The 18091-nt window shown below is 38.1% G+C and overlaps 1 protein-coding gene and 1 long non-coding RNA gene across 7 annotated transcripts in view; one reads left to right on the top strand and one right to left on the bottom strand.

Annotated features, from left to right (window-relative positions):
* Positions 1–18091, bottom strand: part of LOC102412447 — a 37913-nt gene that overhangs the window by 7243 nt on the left and 12579 nt on the right. The window contains exon 3 of the long non-coding RNA XR_327021.4: positions 13831–14014. This is a non-coding gene — a long non-coding RNA (uncharacterized LOC102412447). The remainder of the gene's footprint in view (positions 1–13830; positions 14015–18091) is intronic.
* TRPC6 (transient receptor potential cation channel subfamily C member 6) overlaps positions 1–18091 on the top strand; it is a 158307-nt gene that overhangs the window by 139405 nt on the left and 811 nt on the right. For 3 of the 6 annotated variants that reach the window (XM_044929797.2, XM_044929796.2, XM_044929793.2), the window contains 6 exons: positions 1206–1470; positions 2852–3047; positions 3832–4035; positions 5742–5819; positions 15950–16033; positions 17510–17585. In XM_044929797.2, the coding sequence (XP_044785732.2) occupies positions 1206–1470; positions 2852–3047; positions 3832–4035; positions 5742–5819; positions 15950–16033; positions 17510–17585 (903 nt within the window). The remainder of the gene's footprint in view (positions 1–1205; positions 1471–2851; positions 3048–3831; positions 4036–5741; positions 5820–15949; positions 16034–17509; positions 17586–18091) is intronic. The other 3 variants (XM_025266989.3, XM_044929795.2, XM_044929794.2) reach the window with 3 other exon arrangements.

Raw genomic sequence — 18091 nt, 5'->3', positions numbered from 1 at the left:
AGGGATTTCTTTTTTATTATTTCTCTTTAATATTTTAATACCTAACAATTTTTAGAGCACATACATGGCTTTTATACAAGGATATATTGTACAGCACAGGGAATATAGCCATTATTTTATAAGAGAATTTTTAATATATGGAATTTTACAAGTCAAACTATTTTTATACTGAACTTATATTCAAAGTGCTATATAAAAAGAAACTGCTTTTATTACTTTATTGTTCCTAATTCTACTTCTCAGCAAATAAGCAAATACAAATTTATAATTATGTTTTTCCTCTCTGTTACACACTGCTTTGCATTTTTCTTCATAATGGCTTCTTAATTAGATTTTTGATGTTCTGATGTAATAATGTCAGAAAAATTCATAAATGAATAATTACTACATTCTATGATAAAAATAGACTTGAATGGCCAATATAAATTACCTTAGTAAGTTTAAATAACTACAAGTACTGCACAGGCCCCAAATTACTTTATGGTGTAATTATAGTTTAGGACTAAATAATGATATCATTTACTAGGGCCTTATTTTCTTTTATTATAGTTTAAGATTAAATAGTAAATGCCACTATTTAGCTAGTGCCAAGCACTTTCTAAACACTGAATGTATGTTGATTTACTAAATTCTCACAACAGATGATAGGGTATAAACAGTATGTCATTTTTAAAGATGGGAAAATAAAACTATTAATAAGATAAATAATTTGTACTAGTTCTTCTAGTTGATTTTAGATAGATAGATGCATGCAGAAATGTGTGGTAAGTCACTTGAATCATGTCCAACTCTCAGCGACCCTACAGACTACAACCCACCACTCTCCTGTCCGTGGAATTCTCTAGGCAAGAATGTTGGAGTGGTTACATAAGCCAAGTCCATAGTTTGTACTCTCGACCATTATGCTATACCATTATGGAAAACTGCCAGCAAACCAGGGGGTAATTTTCTTTGTAGATTCAAAAGTTCAAATATACCTGACACTTGAAGAAATTAACTGGATTGCTAATGTAATTATATTTCTATCCCAGAAAAGAAGTTACCTAAGTAAAAAGTTTCCTTCTCCAGGAGATCTTCCTGACCCAGGGATCAAACCCAGGTCTCTTGCAATGCAGACAGATTCTTTACCATCTGAGCTACCAGGAAAGCCCCAAGTAAAAAATGTAAATAAACTCACCATAACTTTTGTCTTTCTTTTCTCCTAGCCAGGATAAAGTGGGACCCCTCTGATCCTCAAATTATATCTGAAGGTCTTTATGCAATTGCTGTAGTTTTAAGTTTCTCCAGAATAGCCTACATTTTACCAGCAAATGAAAGCTTTGGACCTCTGCAGATATCACTTGGAAGAACAGTAAAAGATATCTTCAAGTTCATGGTCATATTCATCATGGTGTTTGTGGCCTTTATGATTGGAATGTTCAACCTCTATTCCTACTACATTGGTGCAAAGCAAAACGAAGCCTTCACAACGTAGGTGTTTTTGGTTCTTTTAATCATGATGATTGTCAATTAAACTTTAGCCTAATAGTGTTCATATGCAACAGTGGGATAAATAATGTTTTAGTAAAGACATTATTTCCAGTTACTCTTTAGCATTATGAGAGAAGTTTTAAATGTGTTGTAAGAACTCAACAATTTTAGGGCCAGGAGCTACCTCACACACATCATCTTATTATTTCTGTTTCACACAAAAAGGAACTGAAGCTCAGGGAAGTTAAATGACATGCTGAGTGTCTCATAGCTGCTAGTATGTAGAAAAGCCAGGACTAGTCCCTTGTCCACTGACCCTAGCATCTGTGCTCCTCACTGCTGTATACTGCTCAGTTCAGACTCCTGGGGCCCTACGAGAATGGCTGCTTCCAAAATCAATCTGAGTTACCAGCAGCAACAAGGGTTTTAACTTCTGTTCACCATGGATACACGTTTTTTATAAAGTATGTTTGGAATACATTACTCAAATATTAGGTATTCAGGTATACTTTGGCCACCTGATGCGAAGAGCCGACTCACTGGAGAAGACCTTGATTCTAGGAAAGACTGATGGCATCACTGACTCAATGGACATGAGTTTGATCAAACTCTGGGAGATGGTGAAGGACAGGGAAGCCTGGCACGCTGCAGTCCATGGGATCACAAAGAGTTGGACATGACCGAGCAACTGAAGAACAACAAAAAAATGTTACAATGAGAAGTACTGATCAAAGCATAACCTATTATTCATATTCCTGTAAAGTTCAGTTTATCAGAGAGATTGAACCAACTGACCTAAGCAGAGGAGCTTCATTTTGGTCAATAATTATGCTTAATGCATTGAAATTCCTAAGACATGTCAGTGATTTCAGTAACACTGACTATGTTTATATTGTCATATTTTCCTTAAGACACCTTAAGACACATACCATTATCTATTTATTGGATATTAGAAGTGTAGATGAGCAGAAAACACAAAAGGACTATAAATTACATTATAACATTACATATATAAATTATAAATTACATATTACATTGTTTTTATTAATACATTTAATATTTTCTTTACCAAAACTATGGATTATTTAAATGTTAATGTCTGTGGTTTGAAGTTATTTTAACATTTATTGAGTGCTTATTATGTGCCAGATAGTGAGTTGTGTGCTTCATATGCAAAATATTCCCTTATCCTTGCAACAATCCTGGAAATAGTTATTGTACCCATTTTACAAAAAAAGAAAACTGAGGCTCAGGGAAGTGAAGAATTTTCTCATGAATATCTAATAATTTTCAGACATTAAATCAGCTTGCTTTTATTATAGTATCATTGTCATTCATTTGTATGCTTTATCATCTCCTTTATTTCCTTTTTTTTACCCAGAGTGGAAGAGAGTTTTAAGACACTGTTTTGGGCTATATTTGGACTTTCTGAAGTGAAATCAGTGGTCATCAACTATAATCACAAATTTATTGAAAACATCGGTTATGTTCTTTATGGAGTCTATAATGTTACAATGGTCATTGTTTTGCTAAACATGTTAATTGCAATGATCAACAGTTCATTCCAGGAAATTGAGGTATAATCTCTATACATTTGCATACTATGTGGTATATATTTTAACTATTTCAGGGATCAACTCAGCAATGGTGGTGATACTATAGACTACTTTCTATCTGTTCTTTACCTCTTTATATACTTCTTTATATATTTTATAGAAAATTTATATTTTTATATTCTTTATATGTAGTAATCAGAAAAATTTAATCCTTTGCTTCCAAGCACAACATCTATGGGTGTGGTAGGGTAGTAAGGAATAAGGATGAGAAATGTTGTATGATTTAGTATTATTATTTGTAAATTCTTAGAGATACTATATCAGCATGAATTTATGTTTCATTTAAAAATTATTGCTTATGAATGCCACTGTTCTCCAAATCTTACTTTGAGTGATGTTCAAAATTGACTTTTTCTCAAATTTAGAGTGATTTTTATTCAAGAATCTTGGTGTGTGTCCCAAATTCATCAAAGCAGTGATCTGTTGCAAAATATAAGAGTGAATAATTTTTCATAGTGTTTTTCAGAATATAGGAAAATAGCTTTATAACTTTCAGTGTATTTATAAATACATGCAAGTTTTAAGATCTGTAAGAATGATAATTTTTTAAGTAAATTTTCCTAAATTTTCTTTCCTAAGAGTGTGTGAATAGTACCTTAATATTTTTGAGAATATCTTGGGGTGGTGTTTGGGGTCTGAGATTGTTGTAGGTAACATTACTTCCATCTAGCCACACAATGTCAGAAGCATCCCAGTAATTCTGTTTATGCATTTCCTTGCTGAACTGTCATATTTATTTGTATAGGATGATGCTGATGTGGAATGGAAATTCGCAAGGGCCAAACTTTGGTTTTCTTACTTTGAGGAGGGAAGAACTCTTCCTGTTCCCTTCAACCTGGTGCCAAGTCCAAAGTCCCTGTTTTATCTCTTATTGAGGCTTAAAAAGTGGATTTCTGAATTGTTCCAGGGCCATAAAAAAGGTTTCCAGGAGGATGCAGAAATGAACAAGGTGATTTGACTTAATAATTTGAAATTATGTTTTTAAACACTAAAACCATGATAGGCACGATACCACATCCCTTTATAAAGAAGCAGTTTGTGATGACATGCCTATCCATTCCCAAATGTAGTCAATTAGCTCAGAGCAGTCCTTTGGCTTTTGTCTGTTTATTAGGAGCACACTGGACATTTTTTACTAAAAAATATAAGAAAAATCCATGAAATGTAGCTAAATAATGTGTCACATTTTCCAGAGTGGGTATTAAAAGGGAGAGCTATTCTGGGGCACATTTTCACTGTGGTAGCTACATGTCCCTCCCTTTGCCTTCAATTTATACAGCTAGGTGTAGTTAAATACCTCAGCTTATGCAGCTTCAATTTTTTTTCACCTTCAACTTATACAGCTAGCTGATCATGACTTCGGGGACACTGACAGACTCTTAAGTTCTACACAGAGAAGTTCAGAAATCAATTGCTCACATGTAATATGGGAGATGAGTCTTGGCATTACATCAAGAAAGATCTATCTAAGGGTACTAATTGGAAACTGTAATCTCATGAAGCAGGGCCATCTTAAGAATCCATGGAAGTGATCTGTCTAGTGCCTGATGAAGGAGTAGAACCACCACAGAGGGTTAAGGAATGTGTGGAGCATGTGGAATGCTATGTGGACTGCATGGGGGTGGGGAGGTTATTCTCTGCCAGGAATTCCAAGGGGACAGAACTCTGTATCCAGGAGGAGCATAGACTAGATGCCACCAGAGGAGGGCCAAGAGGCAGACAGGTTTGGATATGGTGTCATAGATAAGTGATGAGTCAGCTGCTTCTAGAAGGAAGACTGAAGGGGAATACAATGAATATTTTTTACAATTCCCAATTTTAATGAGGAAATACATTTGTTTATTTTATTCTTCAAATATAGGAAAAGAGGCCATGGGCAAAATTTGCTAATAGTTCAATTTTAGCTTTATGTAAAAAAAAAAATTTATCAAGATCTGTCCAACAGAATGGTGGGCTTTCTTATGAAATAGTCAGTTCCCTATCATTTTAAGTAATCAATAAATGCTAGATGACCAGTATTAGGATTTTATAGATTTTCTGCACTGGGTGGGCAACTGAGCCAAATGATCATAAAGGTCCCTTGCAATTATAAGGTTCTATTATTGAATATAAAGGAAATATTTTAATTCCTGCTGGGTTTGCATCTTACTACTTGGGATTCTCAAGTTAAGCTCCCTGAGCTCCAATTTCACCTGTAATATGGGAATTACAGTTATATCTATGTCATGAAAATCAAATCAAATAAATATGTGAAGTGCTTTGAGAATTCTTAAGCTTTCTTTAAATGTATGATGATTATTTTGGATAGGAATTTTGGAAAAAATATATGATCTTTGGTGCTCTCCCAGATGTATAACTTATAGAACTCAGTGGGTTGAATAGCAAAAATTTCGCTCACCTTACTCCATGTTACTAAGCATGTTGCTCTTAGTAACATGTAGTTAGAACTGCAACCCCAGACAATTCAGTGTCCAAATGAAATGTCTGAGTATTCACCAAACGAAGACCCTAGTAAGAATATGTTCCTCTCAAAGAAACTTGCTGGAGAATTAGACCAGATGGCTTTTAGAATATGGGATGAAGGAAGAGCGAAATTCATCTTACAGTTCTCAGTGTATAATTAGTGATTGTATTCATTTTACTCTCTATCTTTAGAAGAGAAATGAAGGAAAGAAATTTGGAATTTTGGGAAGTCATGAAGACCTTTCAAAGTTATCACTTGACAGAAAACAGGTAAGATCACATTTGAAAATATGGAGCCACACTTATGATCTGGCTTATCTTCTCAGAGAGAAGGACAAATATTCAGAAGCAATTTTAAGAAACAGTAGACACATTAAAGAATTAACAATTTGGCAGTGCTCCAAGAATCTGCTATTGAGAAGTTAAAGCAAGCCTGTGTCCAGTGCATCAGCAAGAAGAATTACATGGCTGTTTAAGGCAGATATTAAACATATATTTGGAGTACTTTGGGGTGATAAAATATAGAATTGTGATGTAAAGAAAGAAAAATTAAAATAATAGAGGAACTTGTCAGGGACCTGATGGAGATATAATTAATGTAATTCTCCACAGCTCAAGTGGCAATTATGCACACCTCGCAGAGCTGCATTATTTGTCAGTAATCGAGAGGTTGTCAAAAGAGGCTCCCTGAGAATTCAGTGGCTGCTCCAGTCAGCACAGTTTACAATCAGCAGTGTACCCGAGAGCTACATCAGCTGCCTAATTTGGAGTGGCAGAATCCCTCATGATGAGGACTTTTGATTCGTTCTGGCAGCAGGCACATAGTAGGGGCACAAGGCAGAAGGAAATTATGAGTGAACTAAATAGGAGAAGAGCAATGTATTAGGTGAGACTTGCATTCAGTTGCACATAATAATAATAATAATAAACATGGTGATTTAAGCGAGACAGTTGTCTTCTCCCCTCTCATTTAACTCTCCAGAGTTGGCAGTACAGGGTTCTTGTCAGGAGTGAGTCTCTGCAATTCCCCTGGATATTTTATCATAGTCAAATACAAGATGACACCTTTACCTCCAGACATGACACCTCCTATTCAGGCATGAAGAAGCAAGGGGGCAGAGGAAAAGTTGGGCACCAGAGGAATCGGTCACCACCCTCAGAAGTGCCTCCCAACATCTGTTACTATATCTCATTAGCCAGAGCTCTGTTCCAGGGCCACCACATGCAACACAAACGCCAAGGAGGGTTGCGGTTTTGTTTTGTTTTTAAGCCAAGTGTGTTACCTCCTCTAACAAAATAGGAATACTCTTAAGTATTGATATAATATTGATAAAGTGAGAGCACTGAACTAAGTAGTCAGAAGAATGAGATCTCATCTCATCTCTGCCACTTTAGCAATTCATTTAACTTCTCTGAACCTTAATTTCCTTATTGACAAAATAGGATTAGTCAAGTTGTACAACCCATCACACAAAATCGTTGGGAGGATTCAGTTGAAGCTTTGTAAATCACAAACACTAGTAGGTACTTGTTACAGAGAAGCAGCTTTTGTCCTTTGGTTATAATTAACTCAACAAAATTTTTCAAAAAAATAGGTCAGTGTAAGTTGGATTTGGGGCTTCCTTGGTGGCTTAGATGGTAAAGAATCTGCCTGCAATGCAGGAGACCCAGATTTGTCCCAGAGTCAGGAAGAACCCCTGAAAAAGGGAATGACTACATACTCCAGTATTCTTGCCTGGAGAATTCCATTGGTAAGAGGAGCCTGGTGGGCTACAGTCCATGGGGTCGCAAAGAGGTGGACCTGACTGAGCAACTAATACTTTCACTTCAAGTTGGATTTTACAACTTTTCAGTAAGAAATTGCTTATACTGAAAGTATGATGAGTGAATGATAACAATAAGTCATTGAACAAGTATAAAAAATTTAAGGGGGATTAAAATGCTTTTTTTCCCTTTATGATAGAATCTATGTGTGTGTTGGAGAAGGAAATGGCAAACAACTCCAGTACTCTTGCCTGGAAAATCTCATGGACAGGGGAGCCTGGTAGGCTACAGTCCATGGGGTCGAGAAGAGTTGGACACCATTGAGCAACTTCACTTTCACTTTTCACTTTCATGCACTGGAGAAGGAAATGGCAACCCACTCCAGTACTCTTGCCTGGAGAATCCCAGAGACAGAGGAGCCTGGAGGGCTGCTGTTTATGGGGTCGCACAGAGTTGGACACAACTGAGGCAACTTAGCAGCAGCAGCAGCAGCTGTGTGTGTGTGTTAGTCACTCAGTTGTCTCTGACTCTGTGATCCCATGGACTGTAACCCTGCAGTCTCTGTCCATGGTATTCTCCAGGCAGATAGAATCTGTAGTACCTTTCAATGAAATAATTTTATTTTTTCTGTAGTTTCTCCAAAAATGTAGAAAATTAAAATTTGTTTAAATCATCTGAAAAATACACTTTATATCCTTTTAACATGACTGGATTACTTTATGCTTTCCATTAGCATATATTTCAACCCCAGATTAAAATAAACTCTTTAAGGTCAATACAAAGCCTCTGGTGTCTGACCCTAGTGGTGGATCAATAAAATGTTGATTTCAGTGTCAGCTGAACCTTATGGTGTATGCGTGCTAAGTTGCTTCAGTTGTGTTCAACTCTGTGCATCCCTGTTTACTGAAGCCCGCCAGGCTTCTCTGTCCATGGGGATTCTCCAGGCAAGAATACTGGAGTGGGTTGCCATGCCCTTCTCCAAGGAATCTGCCCGACCCAGGGATTGAACCCAGGTCACCTGCATTGCAAGGCATTGACCTTCCAAGCCACCAGGGAGGCCACCAGCGAACCTTCTAGAGTGGCTGTTTATTTTGGCAACCATGGAGATGTATGGCTCGTATCTTCTTTCAAGACAGAACCTGCTTCGGGGAGCTCGGTCAGCTGGCAGCCTCCTGCTGCAGCCTCTTTGGGATACCTTCAGCTTTCCCACCACGGTCATACTTTTTGGGTCCTGGGCATTTCTTGCCAGCACAGGACCTCTCTTGGGGCACTCTGTGCCCAGCTTTCTCAATCTTCCTATCTCTCCCTCTTTCACAAGTGAGCCAAGCCTCATGGTCTGGGAGCTTTTTCTGCCGTCTGCTCACACTTCCCATTATCTTTCAGAGGTATGATTCTGAACACATTTCATATTTCTGACACTGGCTTGGCATTTGATTCCCAGAGGACCAAACCAACACAGGTGCCTATTTCCCTTTGCCATGTAAGCTTATGATGAACAAAACTAGGCACATTTCACATAGTGTGCTTTTGCATGATACGTTAACTATATTCCCGAGAAAATGCTTTTTAAAGCAACTATTTGTAGTTCCATTTATTTTTGCCTGTTGTTGCTGAGGTGAACTCCTACTGGAACATGTTTGACACTGTTATGTACTAAGAAGAACTCTCATGGTGTGTTTTCCCTTACTTAGTTTGTGTAGCTTTTGCTCACTTTTTCATGAAGTCTATGTTTAGTTTCTATTTCACTCGGGTCTTCTTTCTGACTCCTTGAAGGTTAAAGTGATTAGGTCACATGAACATTCCTTCACATCTTCTTCCTGCATATCTGCTCCACGCAAACTATAGAAATCAGTCAGATGAGCCATATAACAATACTTTTTGAAACAAAGTAAGCATTCATTATCTTTCAGTTCAGTTCAGTTCAGTCGCTCAGTCGTGTCCGACTCTTTGCGACCCCATGAATCGCAGCACGCCAGGCCTCCCTGTCCATCACCAACTCCCAGAGTTCACTCAGACTCACATCCATCGAGTCAGTGATACCATCCCACCATCTCATCCTCTGTCATCCCCTTCTCCTCCTGCCCCCAATCCCTCCCAGTATCAGTCTTTTCCAATGAGTCAACTCTTTGCATGAGGTGGCCAAAGTACTGGAGTTTCAGCTTTAGCATCATTCCTTCCAAAGAAATCCCAGGGCTGATCTCCTTGCAGTCCAAGGAACTCTCAAGAGTCTTCTCCAACATCACAGTTCAAAAGCATCAATTCTTCGGTGCTCAGCCTTCTTCACAGTCCAACTCTCACATCCATACATGACCACTGGAAAAACCATAGCCTTGACTAGTCGGATCTTTGTTGGCAAAGTAATGTCTCTGCTTTTCAATATGCTATCCAGGTTGGTCATAACTTTTCTTCCAAGGAGTAAGCATCTTTTAATTTCATCATTATCTTTAGTCATCACTTTTAATTCTGTCACTCACTTTGGTGGTCTCTAGCATTAACTTTTCAGACACAGAGTCTGAAAGAACAGCATACATTCAGTCTCTGCTGTACTACATTATATATGTAAACCTAAAAATGCCAAATAGCTTCTTGAATATCTGCTCTGTTCCAGCTCTAGAACAGATCACCTCCAAGTGTCAGTTTCAGAGCAGGTTTCACGTGACCTAGACAATAGGCCAGTGTGGAGCATAAAGACGTTATCTTAGCATTTTGGATCCATTCTGCACTATATTGAATGAGATGTGTAGATTTTTTTCATCAGTTACATACCCAAGAACTATGTCCTTTAGCTTTCAGTTAGGTCAGAGGCTGTCTTTTTAGTCATCTGATGAAATAGTTCCAATTACAATCACCAGGGTCATTTTGCCATACAAATTTGTGCAAATTACCCATCCTCTGCTCTAGAGCTATCAAGTTAAAATCTCTGGCCATGGGACCTGGAAATGTGTATTTTATTAAGTCCTTAAGAGATTCTAATGCTCATCTGGGTGTGGGAATCATTGAATATTTCATTGCTTGAATGCCTTAGTCATGGACACATAAGTGAAAAGCAATATTCAGCGAAGTATCTCCAGAAAACAAAACAAAACAAAACAAAACAGACTCAAACCAACCATGAAACAGGTCTAAAGCCACAAAGTAGATATTTATCCTTCCATATAGTAATAATAGTTGTTGACATTTGTACAATATCAACTGTATGTCAAGCTACATATTCTACACCACTTACATCTTTAATCCTCACATTCAGCTCTAGGGATGTAGGTAATATTATTTTCCTTATTGTATATATGAGAAACCTGAGGATAACAAAGGTGAAATGAACTGCTCAAAGTCCCATTTCAGCCATGTGCCAGAGCCAGAATTCAAATCCACATCTACCTGGCTTCATTCCCACACATCAGCACCCACTGCTGACTGATCATATTGCCTGTACTTTTTCAGTTCATTGCTTTGATCCCAGCCTCAGACCCTTCAATGCTTGTGGAGAGTGGGAAACTCTCAGAACTGTTGCTATGTCCAAACATAAAAAATTCCAAAGACTGAAGCTTGCTTGTTCCGCTTAATAAATAACAACAGTTATTTAGTATTCCTCACTGCCATCCTACAGTGAAGCTGCAGCAAGATGAAAATGCTAATATCAAACTAATTACTAGGAAGTGAAAGAAAGACAACATAAAGAATGCAGGAAATGTGGTAGAAGGTATGAAAAAAAGGAGCAGGCAGTGCTTCCTTCAGAACTGGAGTGTATATCTGCATATTAGTCAGGTACAGAGCTCACACCCAATCATTCCTGCTTCCACTCACCAAACCCCCTTCCTCACTCCCATCGCATATTATACATCAGTATCATCTGTAAATGTCCAAATCACTAAGGGTTAAATGCTATTCATATTGCCCACTGACTTGCTTCGACTTCTCAGTCTATTTTAGTGGCCGTACATCAAAACAAATATAAATTAGAATTTTCTGCCACCAAGTGGTTAAAATGCTTCTTTGCACCATTGGGTAAGTTTCTTCTTACATATTATTTCTTGGGGTTATTAAGTTTTTAAACACGTGCTTGTTGAATACCTACTACATATTAGAAACTGATTAGAAATTTTTGCTGTGTAAATGTTAGATTTGCATTCAAATTCACATTGCAGATTTAGAGCAGAATTCGTCACATAAAAAAGATCCAAGTGGATTTATTACTGCTTAGTCAGGTACCATTTAATTATATAACTGGTTCCCAGTGAGAGCTGATTTTGATCCCACATGACCAGCAGTCTAGGGTGCATCTGTAATACCTGGAGACAGGTTTGGTTGTCAAAACTAGTGATGGGTCCTATTATTGGCGTCTAGGGGTGAAGACCAGGGATACGGGCAAACATTATACAATGCGCTAGAAGACCCCCACAGTAAGGAAGTACCCAACCCATAAATGAAATTAAATGGGAGCACTGAATATGAAATAGAAAAAGTGAAACAGGCTAAAAGTAAAAGATCAAATTAAAAACCTTATTTTTAAACATGGCTGCTCATTGGAATTACATCTGGAGCTTTGGAGCAAAAAAACAATACCTGGGTATTTGTATTTTTCAAAAATGTGCATCTGGATTTTAAAAAGTGATTATAGATTTTTCTATTAAATGGCAGTGTTAGTGATATAAAATTCTATTATTTTCTGTTACATATATTTTCTAATTTTCCTTGTAATGGCTTCTTAGATACACCCATCATTGAAAAGTGGACATTTAATTTTCAAACACATGGAATTTTTAAAGTAAAAAAAAAAATTACTCAGCCCAAAGTGTTAAAAATGTTGCAATTGAGAAAGCCCAGACTCTGCCTACTGGGTGCATGCAAAGGGAAGCCATGTGTTATGCTAAAACTGTATGACATACTGTAGATCTACACTTTAGAAAACCTATAATTGTATGCATTCTTAAAACTGTTTTCTGGCTTTCCCTTGCCTCTTTTGTGTCATCCAGTATGTCAGTTTGTAAGTCATCTGCCTCAGACCTTAAAACCAGCTCTCCAGGTTTCAGATATATTTTTCCCATGTGGTTGAGTTGTAGCCAGCTGTTTCATGAACCTAGATTGTACATGCCTTGTACAGCAAGGTGTCTGGAAACCAAGTGATCTCCACTAGTTACCCAAAAGTACTTCTTCATTCATTTCATCAGCCAACTACTTCTGAGCATTTACCATCTGTCTCAGAGTGATGGCTCTGGGGAAACTGAGATGAACTAAACAAAGTCCTTCCTTCTGTGGAGCCCAGGAGGGTGTAAACAATAACCATGTAAACAAGCCAATGAATAAAGTAATTGGCATGTTATGAAGGATACAAGAGGCTTCTTAGGTGGTGCTAGTGGTAAAGAACCTGCCTGCCAATTCAGGAGACATAAGAGACACGGGTTTAATCTCTGGGTTGGGAAGCTCCCCTGGAGGGCAACCCACTTCAGTATTCTTGCCTGGAGAATTCCATGGACAGTGGAGCCTGGTGGGCAACAGTCCTTAGGGTCACAAGGGGTCAGACACGACTGAAGCAACTTGGCATGCACAGAGCACGAAGGATACAAAAGGCCTAGCTTTCTTAAGATCTATTTTCATGGCGTGGGCAGAGAAAGCCATCTGAGGAGCTTATACATTCATCTCAACTCCAGAGGATCAGACAAAGCAAGTCAGTCAGGCAAAGACCCAGGAAGATAATGTTGTGGGGATTGGGAACAACAAATTCAAAGGCCTTAAGTTAGAAAAGAGCAAATGAAAGACCACCTGTGTGGTTATTAAGTTTTCAAAAAAGTATTATTGCCATAGGTGTGGTGTGTTGTGGAGCTGCTTTAATTTGGGATGATTGGCACATCATGTACTAAGGTCCACACATTCATCTCTAAAATAAACTCAAAGAAGTATAAATTTTCACTTTCTTATTTCCATGAACACCATTTGGATATGTTCGTGGCCTCTGACAAAAGAAAACATTAAATTAATAATTTGTCACCATGAGGCTAGGTGTTCATAAGTAGATGGCTGGGATGCTCCAAAATTCCCTTTGTTTGGATCTTTTCCCTCTGGTTATGAACCTGTCCTCACGCTCCATGCTTTAGCTTAAAAACCGAGGGGTGGAAGTGAGCTTGACTCTGGTCATTCATGTTTAATGATGTCTTTAAAGCATAAGTCACAGTTTGAAATTCAGGAATCATATCTAATATTATAGGTTACGATCATTATATTTTATATCATTATAAAAATTAATGATTATGTTATTTGCAAATGAATTAAATATTAAAATATGTTGAAGTTTACATTTGTCTCACAAATTCATAAATTAATGGGGTTTAAAGGACTCCAGTGGAAAAGGCAATGGCACCCCACTCCAGTACTCTTGCCTGGAAAATCCCATGGATGGAGGAGCCTGGTGGGCTGCGGTCCAGGGCGTCAGGAAGAGTTGGACACGACTGAGTGACTTTACTTTCACTTTTCACTTTCATGCATTGGAGGAGGAAATGGCAACCCACTCCAGTGTTCTTACCTGTAGAATCCCAGGGACAGGGGTGCCTAGTGGGCTGCTGTCTGTGGGGTCGTACAGAGTCAGACACGACTGAAGCGACTTAGCAGCAGCAGCAGCATGACTCCAGAGATCAACTAGGGCATTCTCTTCACTATCAGGAGAGATTATAGGATTTCAGCTTCTCACCTAGTGTTCCACAGCTAACCTGAAGGCAGAACCAGATTTGAATTTTCAGGCTTTTGTCAAGAGTTCTTCTACAGAACCTAAGCCATCTCTCTGGTTAATTTGGTCAACTGTATAATTTTATCTTATTTTTTTAAAAGTTGATATCAAGTTAAAAAAAAATACAGATATTTTCTTGACATTTTTAGAAAGGGTGAAAGAGAAAGGGAAATAGCTACATGAAAAAGGATATTATCTAAAGAATATCTTCACAATTATATATATTTTTATGAATCTTGTCAGCCTTGCCATATTTTTCCTATTATAACTCAGCTAGATAATTATTTATGTTCTTAATTAAATACTCAGGACATAGCACAGTTCTTTACATATAGAAGACGCTCATAAAATACCTGTTTAATGGATGAATGTGTGCATAGCTGCTTTACTTCAATGTGTGGCCATTTATAGCATCAAAGAATTGGAGTTAAGGATTTTAATTGAATTTCATTGGGCTTCCCTGATTGGTAAAGAATCCACCTGCAATGCAGGAGACCTGGGTTTGATTCCTATGTTGGGAAGATCCCCTAGAGAAGGGAAAGGCTACCTACTCCAGTATTCTGGCCTGGAGAATTCCATGGACCGTATAGTCCAGTGGGGTGGCAAAGAGTTGGGTATGACTGAGCGACTTTCACTTTCATTTTACTTCTAACAGAGGAAAAAATGGCAACCCACTCCAGTGCTCTTGCCTGAGGAATCCCATGGACAGAGGAGCCTGGTGGGCTACAGTCTATGGGATCACAAAGAATCAGACACAACTGAAGCAAGCAAGCATGCATTAGCTCTAACAATGTAGATATCACTGGGAAATAGAAATCATGGCTGTCTTAGTAAATGGTCTTGAAGTTTCTTTACCCCTGAAAAAATTTTGCACCCTACAAAATATATATCTGGAGATACTGTGTTTTGTTCAGTTTCTCCTATTTATTTCTTTGTAAAGCCATTTTTCCCTTTAGAAAATGTGTTAAAGAGGTTTCTGATCTTTCTCTTAGCATGTCAATATGGTGCTTTACCACCTCTCTTGCAGATTGCTTTCTTTGTCATTTGCCTCTTCAAGCATATGTATTATTTGAAAAGTCCTACCCAGATAGGGTATTATACACATTCTAAAATTCAAATAGATTTATTAGTGCTTTCTTGACACCTGGATCCTATCCCTCAACAAAGTCGTCTCCTGGTGTTTCCTCAGGAGTCTCATCACGGTCTACTGCATGTGCAGATGGTGTTGTCAGTCGTGCTGGACTGTGGCTCCCTCACCAGTGGACTTCTGAGATCACCACTATTATTTTCTCAACTTGTTTGCCTCTCCCTCTACCAAGGATACAACTGTGGGAGTGTTAAAGCATGACTCTCATGACAGCATGACTGACAGCCACGGAGTCTAAGACAGTCCTCAGACAACCTCTAATAGCCACCAAGAGGCTGAACACACCTAAAACATCTATGATTTGTGTTGGAAGAAAGAATATTAAGCAAATTAAGTTAAAATGGCACTATACATATAGAACGGAGAAGGCAATGACACCCCACTCCAGTAGTCTTGCCTGGAAAAACCCATGGGCGGAGGAGCCTGGAAGGCTGCAGTCCATGGGGTTGCTGAGGGTCAGACATGACCGAGCTACTTCACTTTCACTTTTCACTTTCACGCATTGGAGAAGGAAATGGCAACCCACTCCCGTGTTCTTGCCTGGAGAATCCCAGGGACGGGGGAGCCTGGTGGGCTGTCGTCTATGGGGTCGCACAGAGTCGGACACGACTGAAGCGACTTAGCAGCAGCAGCAGCATACATATAGAAAAGATTATGTATATGACTATTAGTTCATATGTATAACTATCACATATGAAACTATGAGATAAAGGCCATCACATTATTTAAAAATTAAATAAGAATCAATTTCTAATTCTTTTCAAATTACAGTTTGCACATAGTAAACAATCAAGTATAAGGAGCTCAGAAGATTTCCAGTTAAACAGTTTCACTAATCCTCCAAGACAATATCAGGTAAGCATGAGGTTTTAAAGAAATAAGACTAGTTATTTGTAATATTTAGAAACTCACACAGTGCAATTATTAAAAGGATAATGACCTGTTATGATATTTTTTCAGTGATAATGCACTAATACAAAAAATATTTATTGAGTAATTACAACATACCATGCACTTTCTAAGTACTAGAGATACAGAAGTAAATGAAATAGATGAAATCTTGCCATCATGGGAATTAGACCCTACATGTTTATTGTATCAAGACTATATTCAAAAAGCATAAGAAGAGAGTAAAAGTCACCTCAAACCCTATTACTGAGCAATTAAGACTACTTACTTTTTGTGAATATTCTGCCAGATGATTATACGTATGTGTATAATTTTACATACATTTTAATATTATTATAGAAATGTTTATGCAATATTGGGCTTCCCTGAAGGCTCAGTGGTAAAGAATCCACCTGCCAATGCATGAGATGCTGCTTTGATCTCTGGGTTGGAAAGATCCCCTGGAGAAGGAAATGGCAACCCACTCCACTATTTTTGCCTGGACAGAGGAGCCTGGCTACACTCCACAGCATCGCAAAAGAGTTGGACACAACTCAGTGACTAAACAGCAACAACAACAAATATGCAGTGTTATCTAAATGAGATAATAATATATAATGAGTAATAGTTTTCCGCTTCGCAAAGCATATATTCATATTAATTTTAATGGAGGTACTGTATTCCTTTGTACAAATAAATAATCCCCTATTGATGAACATTTAGGGTTTATTTTTTCCACTTTTATAAGGAGTACTACTATGAACAGACTTGTTTGTATACCTAATTACATTCTTAGAATAAGTTCTTGAAAGTGGGACTTTATTGTCTATCATTTAATTTTGGGCTTAGGTAGTAAGATTTGGTTTAGCTATATATCCATCCGCTCAGGACTTCCTACATATGTGCTAAGCCTCTTATTATTTATAAAAAGTATATAGTAAAAGCAGTATCCTCATGGTAGAAGCCAAGTGCTGGAGAAATATTATTACATTGAAACTAGCCAATCCTAAATTATTAGAAAGTATACGATCAAAACTGGCTACATTTTTTGGTAATGGAGGGGAAAATCCATAAATGAGGCACATTTACTTAACTTTCCATTCCCACAGGCCGAACTGCACACCTTTGACCCACCCAGCTGAAAGGCTGTGTCTTGTTCTAACATTTTTCAAGTAAAATACAAGCAATGAACATCAAGGATTATGCGTTTGCTCTAAACTTACTCTTTTCTCATGAATTAACTTTTGAGTCATTAGCCCTGGTGATGTTAAAATGTACTTTAAAATCTGTAGATAGTATACATTCCCTATCAGATAAATCATCTTAATCTCTCATAGCTATCACTTCAAAGTATTTACTAAAGACAGAAAGATTCAGAAGCTTATTCCAAATGAATTGGTCATGAATGTAAAACTAAGATGGATTTTTCCTTTTCCTGTCTAGAAAATAATGAAGAGGCTCATTAAAAGATATGTATTACAAGCCCAGATAGACAAGGAAAGTGATGAAGTGAATGAAGGTGAGTTGAAGTCAGCCCGTGAGCATGAGCCACACCTGGGGCCTGAGGCCAAGTTGAGGCAGAGCTGGAGAGGTGGACGTGGGAAGGGTGGGCTTCAAGGGGAGAAGACTGCATCGCACCAGGCATCAGCACTGCCTCATGCTGAGGAAATAGAGGCTATTTCTCCAAAGGGCAGATGCCGTTGGCTAGATAAGTAACTGTGGTCATCCCTTAGTCTTTGTGGGAGATTGGTTCTAGGACCTGTGTCAATACCAAGTTCCTCATATAAAAAAGGAGTATGGTATTCCAGCCTATCCTTCATATTCCAGATGTGGAGCCTGCAAACAGGGAAAGTAGACTGTACTATTTTTGTGGGGGGCTTTAGAGGGAGAGGACTTCCCTGGTAGTTCAGACAGTAAAGAATCAGCCTGCAATGCAGGAGACCCGGTTTGATCCCTGGGTCAGGAAGATTCCCTGGAGGATGGCATGGCAACCCACTCCAGTATGCTTGCATGGAGAATCCCAAG

This window comes from Bubalus bubalis, chromosome 16 (genome assembly GCF_019923935.1).
Source record: "Bubalus bubalis isolate 160015118507 breed Murrah chromosome 16, NDDB_SH_1, whole genome shotgun sequence".
In the NCBI taxonomy this organism is placed as follows: domain Eukaryota; kingdom Metazoa; phylum Chordata; class Mammalia; order Artiodactyla; family Bovidae; genus Bubalus; species Bubalus bubalis.
This window is presented reverse-complemented; position numbering and strand designations above follow the sequence as displayed.